Here is a 16391-nt window from a genome sequence, read left to right on the forward strand (position 1 = left end):
AAACATTTCCGCAATGCGTGTTGTGAACGCTGACACAAATGACCTTCAGCAAGGTTACTCTAGTGTCATCTCGACAGCAACTGATCACAGAAAATAAGTGGAATAGTTCTTTTCTTCTATTGATTTTGTAGTGGGTAGTGACAACGAATGTTGAGTTTCATCAAAGGTAACAGAGGCAAAACTAGGCCTGAGCAAAAAAGGGAACAGTGGATGATTTACTTATTTTTAAAGTAACACAACTGTAGAAGTAATAGGGTCTCATACGCTTGTATCGAAAAGAACTTCATGGTCAAGCCCTTGAAACCATGCGACGCTGCTGGCTAACTGCTGCTTCGTCTCCTGCCTGGGGAATTATCAGATTGCAGTACTGGGAGGGAAGGAATGAAAATTAGTGTTCAACACCCCATCGACGACAAGGTCTGGTAAGCTGGAACACGAACTCGTATGGAGAGGAAATCGGCAGCGTCTTGTCGCCTTAATCGAAGTAGGGAAACTAACTAATTCCTAAATTTAGATGTCAGAATGATGATTTGGGTGCGGGTCCAGTGCCACTTCGCTCGTTTGGCAGTATCGCCAGAGATCCGGGAAGCACACTGCTCCCCCAAGTTGTCAATGTTTGCCTCTAAACGGAAAGCTCCACTTCCTCTTCAAGCAGTTCATCAGTCGTCCTCACAAGCATGAGTGGATCACGAAACAGTTGTGTTACAGAGGAAACGTCCATGGTAGTGTCGCTCTAGGTCGAAGGATTTGAGCCGTAACAGTTGCAACACAACCACTGCTGACCTCCAGATGGCACCTGTACAAGAAAAGAATTATCGCAAGCCATTCAAGGCAGTGTGAACAACAGTTTCAGAGGCCCTGCTAGGACGTAACACCCTCTACGAACACTATGTACGTCAGTTGTTACAGATACTGAACACAGAAAGTACCATCCATCCTCCAGCATACGTGCTATAGTGTTCCAAGGATACCGTTTTGTGTACAGGCTATTGCTGGGCTGGAAGTTGTACTGTGGATCTCAAAATTCCCTTAACTTGTGGATTATGGCTTTGTGACAGTGATGAGTTTTCTTTACTCATCAGTCTTTAGATTAGTTCGATATTGTTCTCAGCTCTTTCCCATATCATCCATTACATATAATGTAATGTTCGTACAGTCTAAGTCTTGTCTACAGTGAAGTCTAGAGGAAACCTTTATGGCAGCAATGGATATCAAATAGCTGGTGATTATAGTCACGGTGGTCCCTATAACACGTTATCTCTTCTGCATCTTCTGGCATCGAGTTAATTATTCTTGAATGCCTTATCGTATGCCTATGACCTTCTGACCTGAGGCTTACGCAGTTTAGTAGACTTATTTCCTCGCCTATTGTTCTTAATATACCTTATCTGATACTTCATCCTGTGCTCTTAATTTCTACAGTTCAAATTATCCTTCCCCAGTTTTTTATAGTTCACATTTCCCGTCAGTATACTAAAAGCATGTTCTATGGATGCCAACAAACAGACAGAACAGAACTCCCGCCTGCTGTTTATACACACGTCGAATGTTCCAGAATATATAAGTACTAGAAATATAAGAAATTTAGAGAAAGTTCTAGACATGATAAATACTAAATAACAAATATTTACTGGTGATCAGATTTGAATTGGGGACCCGTAGCATGCCAACCATCGACACTAACTGCTACGCCACAGCACAGATTGCGACGTTTCTCTTTCTTCGGAGAAACAGCGACCCTCAGTTTCAGAAGTTCTCATTCGAGTCGCTCTCAGCATCCAAATCTAGATATTTTCAGTAGTCATCTGTGAGGCAGCGCTGGAGGATCATTGTGTTCGCGTCGTGCTGTCACATCCTCTTCACTATGGTGAACATTGAAGCTAACTCCTCCCATCGAAGTCTCGTGATCTTAGAGCGGGTTTCCTCGAACGAGAAGCCTCGATCGTCGATCTGCGCAACAGGATTGTAGTAGGGCGGCATATGGTAGACATGGATGACGTCCCTGCGCTTAATCCTCTTGATGAAGGATCATAAGCTTCGATTTCGTATGTCACGTCCGACATGTGATGACTGCGAAGGGTAAAAACTGTAGAGAAAGACTGAGACTGGAATGCATCCGGCACATAAATGAGGACGTAGCTTGCAAGTGCTACTCTGAGATGAAGAGGCTGGCATATGAGAGGAATTCATGGCGGGCCGCATCAGACTCAAAAGGAGCTCTTTAGTAACTTTTCCGAATGGTAACTTTCCGTGCAGGTTTTAATCGATGCCAAGTCTACTGGGCTGCAACTCGCTTCCCAAAGCCTAGCGTTATAGCGCTCTTAAACCTTCTCTTGGGCGTCCAGCTACTGTAAACGAACCAGCCGTCTTTCTTCTTCGGCCCTGGTATTAAACGTAATGGTTCCGAGTATCGTCCATTTGAAACGGGAGCAGTATGCCCACTGTCGTTTTAACCTCTCGACCATGGAGCAGAAAAAAAACTTTGTGAAGCAGTAGTGTTTTGCTTTACTGTGTTGTACGTGAACCTCACACGGGCAGTACTGTATCCCCATCTCTCTGTTCGACATCAGCTTACATCGAAAGCATGTCTGCCAACGTCTTATTAAAGCATTCTGTGAGGCCATTCGTCTGTGGGTGGAAGGCATCCTGTGGGTGATGTCACAATATGAATTACCTCTGATACAAGTTATAATGGATTATACTGTAAATGATGAAAGTATGTGAATGCAGCTTGCCGCTAACTTGGTGTAATGTCTCTCACACATAAACCTGTACAGTAAAGTAAGGGCCTCCTGTTTTATCTTTAGGCTGATCCGTGATAAGACAGGCAAACAATTATACTAATGGAGGATTCTGCGTATTTTCTCTAATTTCATTCGCTCTCTCTCTCTCTCTCTCTCTCTGTCCTTTATCTATATACAGTTTTAAATATAATATTTCATTACGTGAACTCAGCCCAATAGAATCTCTGGTGGAGTCCTTCGTCTTAATATTCAGCGGCTGGCTTGCTGTAAAAGATCTTTATATCTATTATTATTGTTAAGCGCTGCATTCAGTTGGGAAAATCGATCGTTTGAACAATTCGTTCATTTTACGACAGATTTAGAATTTCAGATGTTCCGAAGCCTTTTTGGACGATTTTATAAAAATCTCGGTGATTGCAGGCTCTCTTCGTCACAACTGAAACTTCCCCACTAATTACAGGGCCAAGACAATCATCAATGATTCAGACAGAGAACTCATTCGTCATTCACTCTAGAATAAAAGGGTCACAAACCTTATTTCTGAGGAAAATTGTATATTCAATCCATCTCCACTACATGTTCCGTTTTCTGTTGATTCCCAGTCTTACTCAATTTGAGTTTACAATTTTTCTCTCTCTTCAAATAACCCGCTAGTGGCACAAACGTTAATAGCTCGCTTTATCGAGAAGAAGAGCAAATATGTCTCTTTTAGCAACCCGACAATCTTCCAACAGATACTTCCGAAGCTGTCCTAGTTATCCCTCCATATAACCATGGAGAATACATATATGTATCTCTGTTATTCCAAAGAATAAACGTACTAGAAAAATACCTTGGCTTCGACGAGCTGTCGGCGCATATATTACTAGAAAATCCGATCAGATACTTTTCAAAAGTGAATAAATGTGGATGATTTGATTGACCATTATTAATTATTGCGTGGTAGAGGATAATTTTCCGTGGGGAGATTACAAAGTCTCGACGGGAAAACTTCCCGACGATCATATATCATCAGACAGGCTGCGACATGTTTCAAAATGATGTTTCCTACAAGGAATCCTGTAATTTCTGGAGCTTCACCAGTCGGCACAGCTTCGGTAACAGCGTAGTGGGTTCAGTAGCAGTGCAGACTATTACCCATCGATTCCTGTTTGATGACTCCGGGAACCTCCACAAGAGGTCGATTCCAATCTCGTGGAATGGCGCTGCTGCAGGCGGAATTGGGATCTGATGCCTCGGAGGTAACTGCAGCATATGCTTCCATCGCTGACTCACACAGTTACTAACAAATCGGCAGGAACCTAGCCAATGATACCCCCATCTGATTCTAGAGTCTTCACGAATACAAGGTGACCAGATGTTAGAGCGTCCTGTAAATGATAGCGGATAGCTGGCCATAGAAGAGCTGGGATGACAGTTTCCGCCCCACCAGTTCATAGTTCCTCGTATACAATCTCTTGTTTATTAACTGGAATTCTCCTTTGGGCGGTTCCTCTATTTTCAGAGCTTCTATGTTTTCAGCAGTGCTGGATCTTCCCTCAGCAGTAATGTCATTTAATGCAGCTACGACTGATGATCCACGCTGCTGTGTTGCACTACAGGATTTCGTGAAAGATAGTTCGCGTCCTTGTGTTTGCATCTACTTTTATATACCTCTCTGGTGTCGTCAGTCCTCATTTCACCAGTCAGCCCAATGAACCCGCCAGGCTAGTCAGCCAGCATAGGGAGCGGTGATCTGACAACGTGAATGGTTTGCCCCTGAATATGGCCAAAACTTGTTGATGGCCCAAATAACTGCAAATCAGTTGTAATCCTACTCTCCCACACATCACTATTACAATTCTCTGTCTTTGCACAAATTTTGAAAGCTTCGAGAGGCGTAAGATATACAAAAGAATAACTTTTTACTTATCTTTATTATCTCGTTGTTGTTGTCGATGGCTCAAAGTCTTGTCTGGGGGTACATTCATGCAGCTGAAATTTCAATTTTGTAGGCTCTTGATGACTAACTAACTGATAAAGATTTGCCTGTATTACTCTTGAATTTTATTCTTTGTCACATGTTTCAACATCACACCGTTTTAACATTTTCCACATTCAAAAATCCAATAATTACATTGTTGGTGACAAACTTAGAAAACGTCTACTTCCATCAGAGCCATGCCCACCACTACTTACATTCTGCGGTACTCACGTAATTGCAAAGAGTTTACAAAGCAAAGGGGTTTACAAACTTTCTTTACCAAAGAAGAAACTTCACCAGATTATATCGTTATTTTATAAATAAATCCAGAAATAATTTTAATAATTAGAGTTCGATTGTACAATTAATAATAAGAATTTTAAGTATACCAGAAATTTTGTAATTCCAAATATTTTTAAAAGAAGAGTAATTTTAACTGTTAGTACATATAGATTGTAGCACATTAACTTGTTTTTTATACACTTTAGCTTGAAATATGATACATCGTATACTAAAACATATGAATTCTTTTAATAGAACAGCTGAGATAATTTTAACCTATGCAAGAATCGATAATAGACATGGTATCGATTATCTCTATATAAAAAGGTAATGTTAGAGGAGGGTGATTTATTATACAGTCTTTCTGAGTTGTAATAGTTTCCTACTGTGTTTATACTTGACGCTGTTGTTGTGGAAAACCAGGAACCGTATGAATATGTTTATGTTTTGGTCGTCACATGGGGGTAGATGTTTTTTATTTGAGTCAGACATACTTCAGGATTCGAAAACAGCTAGTAAGAGACAACACATACCTTATTATGGCATTCAAACAGTATAGTATGCATTTAAAACACATTTACGAAGCATATATAGGAACTGCTATGGCGTTCAACGAATTTTGTACTATATGTAGAGACTGCTGGAATCGGACGCAGTGCGGGTTTTTGGTTATTGATAAAACACGAAAGCTTAATGATGGACAAACAGTCAAAACTTCGAGAATTTAAAAAAAAATAATGTTATGATGTGTGAGTGCGTCAGTACACACCACACCATAGAAAAATACCGTCACGTCACTCGACCTCACAGGCGAATGTAAGTAATCCCCACAGTCAATTAATCGGTATTATTACGGATCTATACGAAAATATGAAATATATTGATACAAAGCACGAAATCTATAGAATTTCATAGAAAAACTTTATATGTCAGCAGACCAAATGATGGACTTGAAAGCGCCCCATCAGTTCAAAAAGTTTCTAAAGTGGATTAATAAAAAATAGAGAAAAGTTAATATGGTGGTTATAAGCTTCAGTTGTTTTACATAGTCTCCCCTAATGGAGTACAATGCAGAGTATGTTTGTACAGTCATGTGAAAACCTCTGAAAAGTTATTTTTGGGATGGTGTTCCATTTGCACGTCACGTTCGCTCTTTCTTCAGTGTTGCCAAACTCTCAGTGACCCATTCTGCACTTGATCGTTTTGTGGTAGCTTCGTATTGATAACACTAAGTCGCGTCACCTGTCATGATTCCTTTTCCAGGAAGGAATTTTCCTCGTTTCTCATTTGAATCAGGTTGTGGCTGGCGTCCACGCATTGTTGCTTTCGTTCGGAAGTCAAGATGTGCGGGACGAACTTCACACGCACTTTTCTCTTCTTCAGAACATTCTGGAAAATAACTTGAACAATTGATTCAGAGCTGTTCAGTCCTTTGCTCCATACCGATTTGTGTCACAGAAACGTTGTCACACTATGGCCGCAGATCCACTACCTAAGACTGCCTACTCACAATTGCTAGTGGAATAGATATCTGTTGTTCATAGTTGTTTGTTCATGTTGCCACCGTAGGTACTGCCCTGATTTCGCTTATACGCCAGAAAAAAGGTCAATCTCTGAATATTTTGGACGGGTGGTGCGTTTTTCATCTTGCACGCCCCCTTACGTCGAATCCTACGTTGAGACAGCTCCTTAGCTCATTGTCAGTAAACGCTCTCATATGCAAGTAGCAGTGTGGTAATGCTCAACCCTATTTAAAAAATTAAATTTCTGGCGTTGTCTTGCGACTGAGGAAGAGGCCAGCACATCGCGAACGTCCCTTGGTACGTTATTCTTGTAACCGAAAAGGAGAGTGAAAAAGCGAGTTGTCTACAGCGTGGGGACCCCCACTGGCAAAAAATTTGCACCGAATTTTTATCTTCATTCATTTAGAATATATAATCTTGTGAAATCGATGAATCTTTCGAAACACCTTGTGTTCAAATAACTTACGGGTTTGCTGCCGGTGACGTCGTCGACCACCGCCGATATTTCGACAGGAGCACACCCTGCCATTCTCAAGGCACAAATGCAAGGAGGAAGAAATGTGTAAGGAAATTTAATGCCTCGGTTCACAGAGGAGAAACAAGGAAGATACCACACACAGAACAAGTGTCAACACAAACAAAGATAAGCAACATCAGAAATATCGATAGTGACTATTAATCAACAGGAGAGGTAGCACTAATTCTGTCCCTCTGTTTTTTGATGAGAGACAGAGCCGGATTCCAAGCAGCATTTAGACAAAATCCACCATCTCTGTTAATAAGGTTGCTTGATAGTTTGATTTCAACTGCTTCTTTATTGGGATGGTGTTATTAAGGAAGCAGTTGAAATCAAAATACCAAGCAACCTTATTAACAGAGATGGTGGATTTTGTTTAAATGCTGCTTGGAATCCGGCTCTGTCTCTCATCAAAAAACAGAGGGACAGAATTAGTGCTACCTCTCCTGTTGATTAATAGTCACTATCGATATTTCTGATGTTGGTTATCTTTGTTTGTGTTGACACTTGTTCTGTGTGTGATATCTTCCTTGTTTCTCCTCTGTGAACCGAGGTATTAAATTTCCTTCCACATTTATTCCTCCTTACATTTGTGCCTTGAGAATGGCAGGGTGTGCTCCCGTCGACATATCGGCGATGGTCGACGACGTCATCCGGCAGCAAACCCGTAAGTTATTTGAACATTCAGTTCGCCGGGAAAAGTTAAGGTCTCACCTTGTATTGTTCTCATTATCCAATAGCAATAATTAGTTGTCCCTGATCATATTTCTATTGAGCGAAGTGACGCATTATAGGTCACGTCTAGTATCTGTTGACATATTTAGGGTCCAGGCACCTGGCAGTACAGGTACATCTAGTTTATTTTATGTAACTTGATTTTGAACAATCTCTGTACAGCTAAGTATCTCTAACTTTCCTTCCTCCCGTGCCAAGTGCCTGTTGCTATCTTCTGGAAGCCGTCCCGCCGTGCAACTGTGTGGGTACGCCAGTGTGAGCGTGTGCGGCGTCGTGTGTTGCAGCAACTGGCTGGCCAGCTCGGCGCTGGGGCGGCGCGTGGCGCCGGCTGCGCTGGACACGGCGGCCAGCAAGGAGGACGTGCTCGAGTTCAACAGGGTCTTCCCAGACGTCGTCAGGGACCTGACCGAGACCGGCCGGCACCTCGACGCGCCCTCCGCCACCAAGCGCTTCGCCAAGGTCAGCCTCCTGGGCCGTTTTTACATCAGTTTTGAATGATTTGCAATCTACAGTGGTGTGCAAAACTTAAGGACGAGAGTAGCTTTCACATGATGTGTCACTGCCAACATAACTCGATGGAACTTGGATCATTCATACACAGACGGAAAAAATCGCAGCACCAAAAAATAATTAATGTAGAGCAATGAAATTTCGGGAACACATTTATTTAGCTAACATATTTAAGTGATCATCATTGCAAGATCACAGGTTAATGTATGCGTGAGATAAGTCATTGCAATGTGAAACGCTCGTACATTACTAATCGGTGTAACCGCCAGAATGATGCAAGCAGGCACCCAAACATGCATGCATTGTGTTGTACAGGTGCCAGATGTCTGTTTGTGGGATGGAGTTACATGTCTGTTACATTTCATCGGTCAGTACATATACGGTTGTTGATGATGCTGGAGTTGTCGTCTGCTGATGTCCTCTATGACTGGAGACAGATCTTGTGATTGAGAAGGCCAAGGCACCATGTCAAGAGTCTGTAGAGCATGTTCAGTTACAGCAGCAGTATCCTGTTGGGAAACACCCCATGGAATGCTGTTTATGAATGGCAGTACGACAGATCGAATCATCAGACTGATGTACAAATTTGCAGTCAGGATGCGTGGGATAACCACGAGAGTGCTCCTGCTGTCATACGAAATCGCTCTCTAGACCATAACTTAGGGTATAAGTCAAGTGTATCTAATATGCAGAAAGGTTGATTTCTTTTCTTTATTTCTTTCTTTCACTTACGCCATTGTCCCGCAGCGATCGCAGGGTCGGCGTGGTTACAACGGATATGGCAAGGTGAGTTTCAGGGGTGGCCGGATGCCCTTCTTGCCGCCAACGTGTACCCCCAGGGATGGAATCAGTGTACCCCAGCTGTGTGCATCTAGTGTAAATCGTGAAATAGTGCGAACGTGTTTCAAATGTGTAACTGAGGTGGAACGTGGGGACCAGCCCGGTATTCGCCTAGCGAGATGTAGAAGACCGCCTAAAAACCACATCCAGGCTGGCCGGCACACCGGCCCTCGTCGTTAATCCGCCGGGCGGATTCGATCCGGGGCCGGCGCACCTACCCGAGTCCAGGAAGCAGCGTGTTAGCGCTCTCGGCTGCCCTGGCGGGTCATGCAGAAAGGTTAATTGCAGGCCCTCAAATGGCTTCTTTCTAACCAACACATGGCCATCACTGGCACCGAGGCAGAATCGGCTTTCGTCAGAAAACATATAACAGACCTCCACCCAGCCCCCCAGTGAGCTCTCGCTTAACACCACTGAAGTCGAAAATGGCGCTGGTTTGGGGTCAATGGAGAGCATGCTACAGGGCGTCTGGCTCGGAGCTGTCCTTGAAGTAACCGATTTGTAGCAGCTGGTTGTGTCACTGTGGTGCCAAAGACTGATCAAATTGCTGCTGCAGACGCAGTACGATGCGCCACAGCCATATGCTGAACACAATGGTCTTCCATCTCGGTAGTGCCAGGTGGTCGTCCGGAGACCGATGTTATTGCGACTGTAACTTCCCGTGACCAACGCTGCCAGTAATCGTGTACAGTGGCTACATTCCTGCCAAGTCTCTCTGAAATATCGCTAAAGAGACATCCAGTTTCTCGTAGCTCTGTTAGACGATCTCGTTCAAATTCAGTGAGCTGTTCATAATGGCATCTTTATCACCTTATAGCAATTCGTGACCAGTATCAACGACCACGTCCAGTTTCAAAGGCAACTAGCGCTCATGACCGTTACAGTGTGTATTTGCATCTTCATAGTGACGCCACTGGCGCTACTAGCGCCACTCTTATTCGATTGGCGCGAAACTGGAACAGAAATCATCTTTCAAATGTAGAAATACGCCTAACAACTTTCATTTATATCGCACAGCTCCTTGGTGGTGTTGCGATTTTTCCGCCAGTGTAGACAGAACTGCTATAGTATAGTACAAAAGATAATTGAAAGAAATACGGAATGAGACGAACAGAAATGACACTTTTATTCAAACACAGTAAGTGCACTGAAGTCACTGCAATTTATGGTGACCCACTGTACATCACAAAAGTCAGGACATGGTTGTTAACAAGCTGAGTGATCATGTCTGACAGCAGTGCATGCTCTGCAACGCGCTCCCATGCTGGCCACAAGGCTAGTAAAGTATTCTCGTGGCATGGCGTTCCATCCTTCCATCAGCGCGAGTGACGGCTTCCGGATGGTCGTTGGTGCATGTGGATGTGCTGCAATTCGCCTCCCCAAAGCAGCCCACCCCTGCTCCGCGGGACGAACAGAACAGTCTATTTGCCGAACATCCTTCCACTCCAAGAGCTCCTCCACCTGTGCTATTCGATGCGATCGAGCATTGTCATCATTAGAAATAAAATTATGGCTGAAAGTACCCCTGAAAAGAGTTACGTCACATAGGAGTACAGCGTCACAGTAACGTTGACTTGTGAGTGTGCCGTGTTCAAAGGATTGGAGGTCATACACGCATGCAACATTATGTTCCCCGAAACCATAACACCTGGACCACCAAAACGACAATCTTCCTGAGCGCATAACCGGTTCCCACCTCTCGCCATACGAGGACACGTCCAGTATCGTACACAGACCGAACCTGCTCTCATTCCACTCCTCGTTTGCCCATCCCTCGTGTTCTTGATACCATCGCAAACGGTACCGCCGATGTCTAGTTGTCAACTGAACGCAACGTACTAGTCAGCGGGTAAAGACACACCGCTATGCAGTCGCCGCACCACTGTCGAGCGTGAGACAGCATGCCTTGCAGTCCTTTTAAATGTGGTTACAATTGCACCCTCTGCTTGACGTGTGTCCCTTATTGCGTGCTGCAGAGTATAGCGAACGTCTGCTGCTGTAGTTGACCGTGGTCGGCCACCTCCTCTCCTTCGGGCAGCAGTGCCTGTGGTTATGGGCGCTCCACATGCACGTTAAGCAATGCTGTGAGCTGGGACTTCTGAGGTCATCAGTCCCCTAGAACTTAGAACTACTTAAACCTAACTAACCTAAGTACATCACACACATCCATGCCCGAAGCAGGATTCGAACCTGCGACCGTAGCGGTCGCGCGGTTCCAGACTGTAGCGCCTAGAACCACTAGGCCACACCGGCCGGCGCTGTGAGCAATACCAAACTCCTGGGCTACATTCGTCATACAGCGTCTTCTTCCCGTTTCCCGATGATTTCTCACTGTGTGATGTCATCCAGGCCATGCTGTAATGAAGAACAGCGCGACATTGCACCGTAACTGATCACTGATTGACGGAAACGGTGCCTTCAAGTGCCTCGTGTTGCATAGCCAGCCCATTTTAGCGCGATAGTCAGGCTGACCTCACGCAATGTTACGTCCAACTTTCTGTACACGACTGGCAGACTTTTGGCAACATGCTCGTGCATTTTCCTTCATTTCCACCTTATTATTAATATGTTAAGTTACTTTACATATCTCGTCCTTAAGTGTTGCAGAGCATGTAATTGCCATTTGACTGTGAGGGCCGGGCAGTACTTTAGCACAAGTTGGGACATTATGGGCTTAGTCAACTCAAAAATAGTTCACTTCACATCTGAGAAGTAAGAAGCCGAATGCGCTCTTCCAATGTCACAGTCCCAACAAACAGGGAAGACATTTGAATTTGACTGGGCTGATGTAAAGTGCAAACGAAAGGGGGGGGGGGGGGTGCTGAAGTGTTACAAGTACACTGAATTACCGCTAGATGGTACACCCTTACCGAATGTACAGTGTAAGTCTATAGTGCCACCCCCCTTCTTTTTTTATCTCCATGGTTGTATATCTCCATAGCAAGCAGCAAAACATTTACAGTTTCGCCATCACCTGTGACGGCAGACTGAATGTTCGCCGTAAAGTGGCTTGCGGAGTACAGATGCAGATGTACAGAACATCTTTCACAACTTGAACTAGCGTCAAGACAATAAGTTTCGGAATACGTAACTAAAATTAAAAGACGGTGCATCACAAGAAAATGTATATTAGTTTCTCTTTGTACCAAAATCTTGTAACAATATTCCTCGTTAGTGAAACCTGCGTTAAGACGGCCTGGCCGCAATTCTCGACCAGCTCACCACACCAACAGCTCGCCATTCGCGATTCCAGGGGTGAAAGTGCCAAGCAAGAAAAACAGCCGTTTTCGTGATTTTTGTTTATGTAACTTACAGTTCATGTCAACAGATAAAGTGCCGCGTGCGGACCATTTTCACAGTTAACTAACAGTAGTAAAAAAATGAATAACCTGCTTTGGCATGACAAGTCTGACCATTCACTTGTAAGTTCCATACAAGAATACCAGTCTTGGAGCACCTAGCCCATGGCAGGCCAACTACGAGTAGACAAAGTTCCCTCAACGACAGCTGGCCGCGCGTAATGGCTGTGGTGCGGTATCCTCGAAGTCGGGCTGCTAGTGAAACCATGTGGTGTAGATCCTGGTGGTGGAGGAGGAAATTAGAGTTTAACGTCCAGTCGACAATGAGGTCGTTAGAGGCGGAGTACGAACACGTATTAGGGAAGAATGGGGAAGGAAACCGGCCGTGCCCTTTCAAAGGAACCATCCCGGCATTTACCTGAAGCGATTTTGGGAAATCTCAGAAAACCTAAATCAGGATGGCCGGACGCGGGTTTAAAATGTCCCTCCCGAATGCGACTCCAGTGTGCTAACCATTTAGATCTTAGATCCTGGTGGTCACTCTGCATCGGAACCGCTGGTAGTGGCTCAGCAAACTGAACTGCCGAAGAGCGCCAGGACGACGTCCTAAGACAGGCCCGACTGAGTGATATCTGCTTGATGCTTGGGTAGCATGTGATTCGCGGGAGCGACGTAGTGCTCCCAGTTGGGGCACTGTCAGGGATGTGCGTACTGCTGGTGTCCAACTGACGCCTCTCGTGGCGAAGCTAGCGACGCAGTGTTTCCATGGTGGCGGCTGGAGTTCTACTTCATAACAGACCGGCGTGTATTGGCTATGCCTTGCCTACTGTACTTTTGTCATCTGGGTCTGCCAACGGAGTGTCGCCCACGGAGCCACAGCGCAGGCAACTTGTCAATCGCCCCTGTAGCGCGTTTAGCTGTGCTAGAGGCGAACAGCTTGGATACAACATTTTACATTTATAAATTTTGTGATCATCATTCTGTAAATTATGTATTGACTCATTCCATGATCAAGTTGCTTTGACTGTATGGTCCCATCGAACTTGATAAATGATTACATAATAAATAAATGTCAAGAAGGATGAACCGAGACTACAATTTCAAGTCCTATCGATGACGAGGTCACAAGCTCAGAATGGACAAGGATATGGAAGATTATGGGAACCGTCCTAGAATTTATCTTACTGACTTAGGGAAACTACAGGTAACCTAAATCTGGACAGCTGTCCATATCAGTTTTCACGGAGAAACTTCTGGCAAGGACGATCAAGTATTATGACCTGCATGTGTGTACAGTACTTGCTGTTATGCATTGCAAGGCTGTAGGAGCACGATGCCACCCTTCCGTGGCCTGGGCGATGCCGATTCTACGAAAAACTTCATTGTTTCTGTTAAATGTCGTATCGTATGCTTTGTAGAAGGGTTCAGGAAGGCAGTATGTATCCACAGCAGGAATGTTTCGATTTTGTGAGACCCTAGAATCGTTTTGTTTTGGACGAAGCTGTGACTTAGTTTGGTTTGGTATAAAAGTTGCTGGACGGCCAGTTCAGGTTTTTTATAATGTGGATCTGTGACTACAAAGGCCTACTGAGATGAAATCCTGCAAGCTTATGTACGTCATTATATTGCAGTAAGGGATGATTCATTCCAGAAGATGTCAGTGGTCGACCTCACAGTGATCACGAATTGGACAGCCCGATCTCACGATATAGATCCCAATCCCCCTGTCATGCTGCTAGTAACTTCGTAAATAAATAGCATTCGTCTCCTATGGAGGACATAGGAACGATTTTTAACTGTGTCATGCACTGAAGAGCCAAAGCAACGGTATACCTTCCTAATATCGTGTAGGGCCCCCACAAGTACGCAGAAGTGCCGCAACAGAACGTCGTATGAACTCGACTAATACCTGAAGTAGTGCTGGAGGGAATTGACACCATGAATCCTACAGGGCTGTCCATAAATCCGTAAGAGTACGAGGGTGTGGAGATCTCTTCTGAACAGCACGTTGCAAGGCATCCCAGATATGCTCAATAATGTTCATGTCGGAAGTGTTTGGTGGGCAGGGGAAGTGTTTAAACTCAGAAGAGTGTTCCACACCATTACAGAGCCTCCACCAGCTTGAACAGTTCTCTGTTGACATGCAGGGTCCATGGATTCGTGAAGTTGACCCCATACCCGTACAAGTTCATCCGCTCGATACAATTTGAAACGAGACTCGTCCGACCAGGCAACGTATTTCCAGTCATCAACAATCCAATGTCGGTGTTGACGGGCACAGGCGAGGTGTAAAGGTTTGTGTCGTGTAATCATCAAGGGTACACGAGTGGCTCCGAAAGCCCATAACGATGATGTTTCATTAAATGGTTCACATGCTAACAGTTGTTGATGCCCAAGCATCGAAATCTGCAGCAGTTTGCGGAAGGGTTGCACTTCCATCACGTTGAACGATCCTCTTCAGTCGCCGTTGGTCCCGTTCTTGCAGAATCTTTTTCCGGCCGCAGCGATGTCGAGGGATTTGATGTTGTACGGGATTCCTGATATGCCCGGTACAATCGTGAAATGATCGTACTGGAAAAGTGCCACTTCGTCGCTACTCCGGAGATCCTGCGTCCCATTGCTCGTGTCGACCATAACACCACGTTCAAACTCACTTAAATCTTGATGACGTACCATTGTAACAGCGGTAAACGATCTAACAACTGCGCCAGACACTTGTTGTCTTACATAGGCGTTACCGATCGCAGTGCTGTATTCTGTCTGTTTACATATCTCTGTATTTGAATACGCATGCCTTTACCAGTTTCTTTGGCGCTTCAGACTATATTGCTGTAAGTGCATTATTGTTATTCGATTTTACCACTCTTATGAATTGAGGTATATCAAACTAACGTACCCACCCATTACATTTCGAGTATATTTTAGGTTTAAATATTTCCTGTCAGGAATTTTATTTCCCAGTTTTATTTGTTTCATCAGATTCCTACATTAGACTTAAAAATGTGTTTGTTCTGATTGAACTGCAACTATATCAATGTTCCTGCGTGTAATCATTTAGGCCTATTTTGTAACTATTGTAACATATTACGTTATTTTACACTTCTGCACTCGTAAAATCATGGAAGGTACTTTCTTGTATCGTGTCATATTGTTTCGTCAAATTATATACACGGAAGGAATGCGGGAGGAATAACTGCCTGTACTCCTCGCTGCAATCTGTTACTAGCACTATCTTTCCTTAGGTCCTACTTCAGCGGCTTCTTCAGTGAAAGGAATTGTCTGAAATTTTAATAATTGATTTCTGATAGATATAAGGCTTATTTCTTCTAAAATCTGTCACTTTCTATTATTCGCAAGTTTGTGTGTGTCTGTGTGTCTCCCATAAGAAAGTAAAACAAGCATATGAGACTCGTACTGCCCTTCTCTGTGTACGCTCTGTGTCCATATTAATATAATCCGACAATATGACGTGGATTTCACAGTGTAGAGTACTATTCTGAGTCATACCACTGACTGCAAAAAGCATTGACGGAGAAAAACTGTAGTTTCCCAGTAATCTACCAACGAATTAAAGGACATTACGCTGTTTACTGGCTTCTGAACGTATGCTCTCTCTCCATTCAATCACCTCATATTGTTTTCGTAAACATTAGTATTACTGTCACGTTTCTTTTTCTGTTTTTCTTAGTTTAATGAAATGTGCAACTTTATATGAATAACAGTTTGCGTAGGACGTGTTTTGCACTGTTGTAAGAGTATTTAACTTGACTAAATTAGCTATTGCATTGTCTTGTTATATCTCTCTGTAATTCTAGAGACCAGCTTCAGTTTTGTATTACATGCAGCTATGCACTGTGAAATATTTCAATTTATGATCGCTTTGTAATGCAGTATACTTTTATAAATCAAGTATAACAACGCGAAAATAATCATTTACGCTCCATTGTGTTCCGCGGAGGTGTGCTGTTCTTTTATATT

At 43.8% G+C, this 16391-nt stretch overlaps 1 protein-coding gene across 1 annotated transcript in view; it reads left to right on the plus strand.

The window, feature by feature from the left end:
* Positions 1–16391, plus strand: part of LOC126483801 (farnesyl pyrophosphate synthase-like) — a 284194-nt gene that overhangs the window by 78161 nt on the left and 189642 nt on the right. The window contains exon 2 of the mRNA XM_050106981.1: positions 8049–8223. Within this exon, the coding sequence (XP_049962938.1) occupies positions 8049–8223 (175 nt within the window). The remainder of the gene's footprint in view (positions 1–8048; positions 8224–16391) is intronic.

This window comes from Schistocerca serialis, chromosome 6 (assembly GCF_023864345.2).
Source record: "Schistocerca serialis cubense isolate TAMUIC-IGC-003099 chromosome 6, iqSchSeri2.2, whole genome shotgun sequence".
In the NCBI taxonomy this organism is placed as follows: Eukaryota; Metazoa; Arthropoda; class Insecta; order Orthoptera; family Acrididae; genus Schistocerca; species Schistocerca serialis.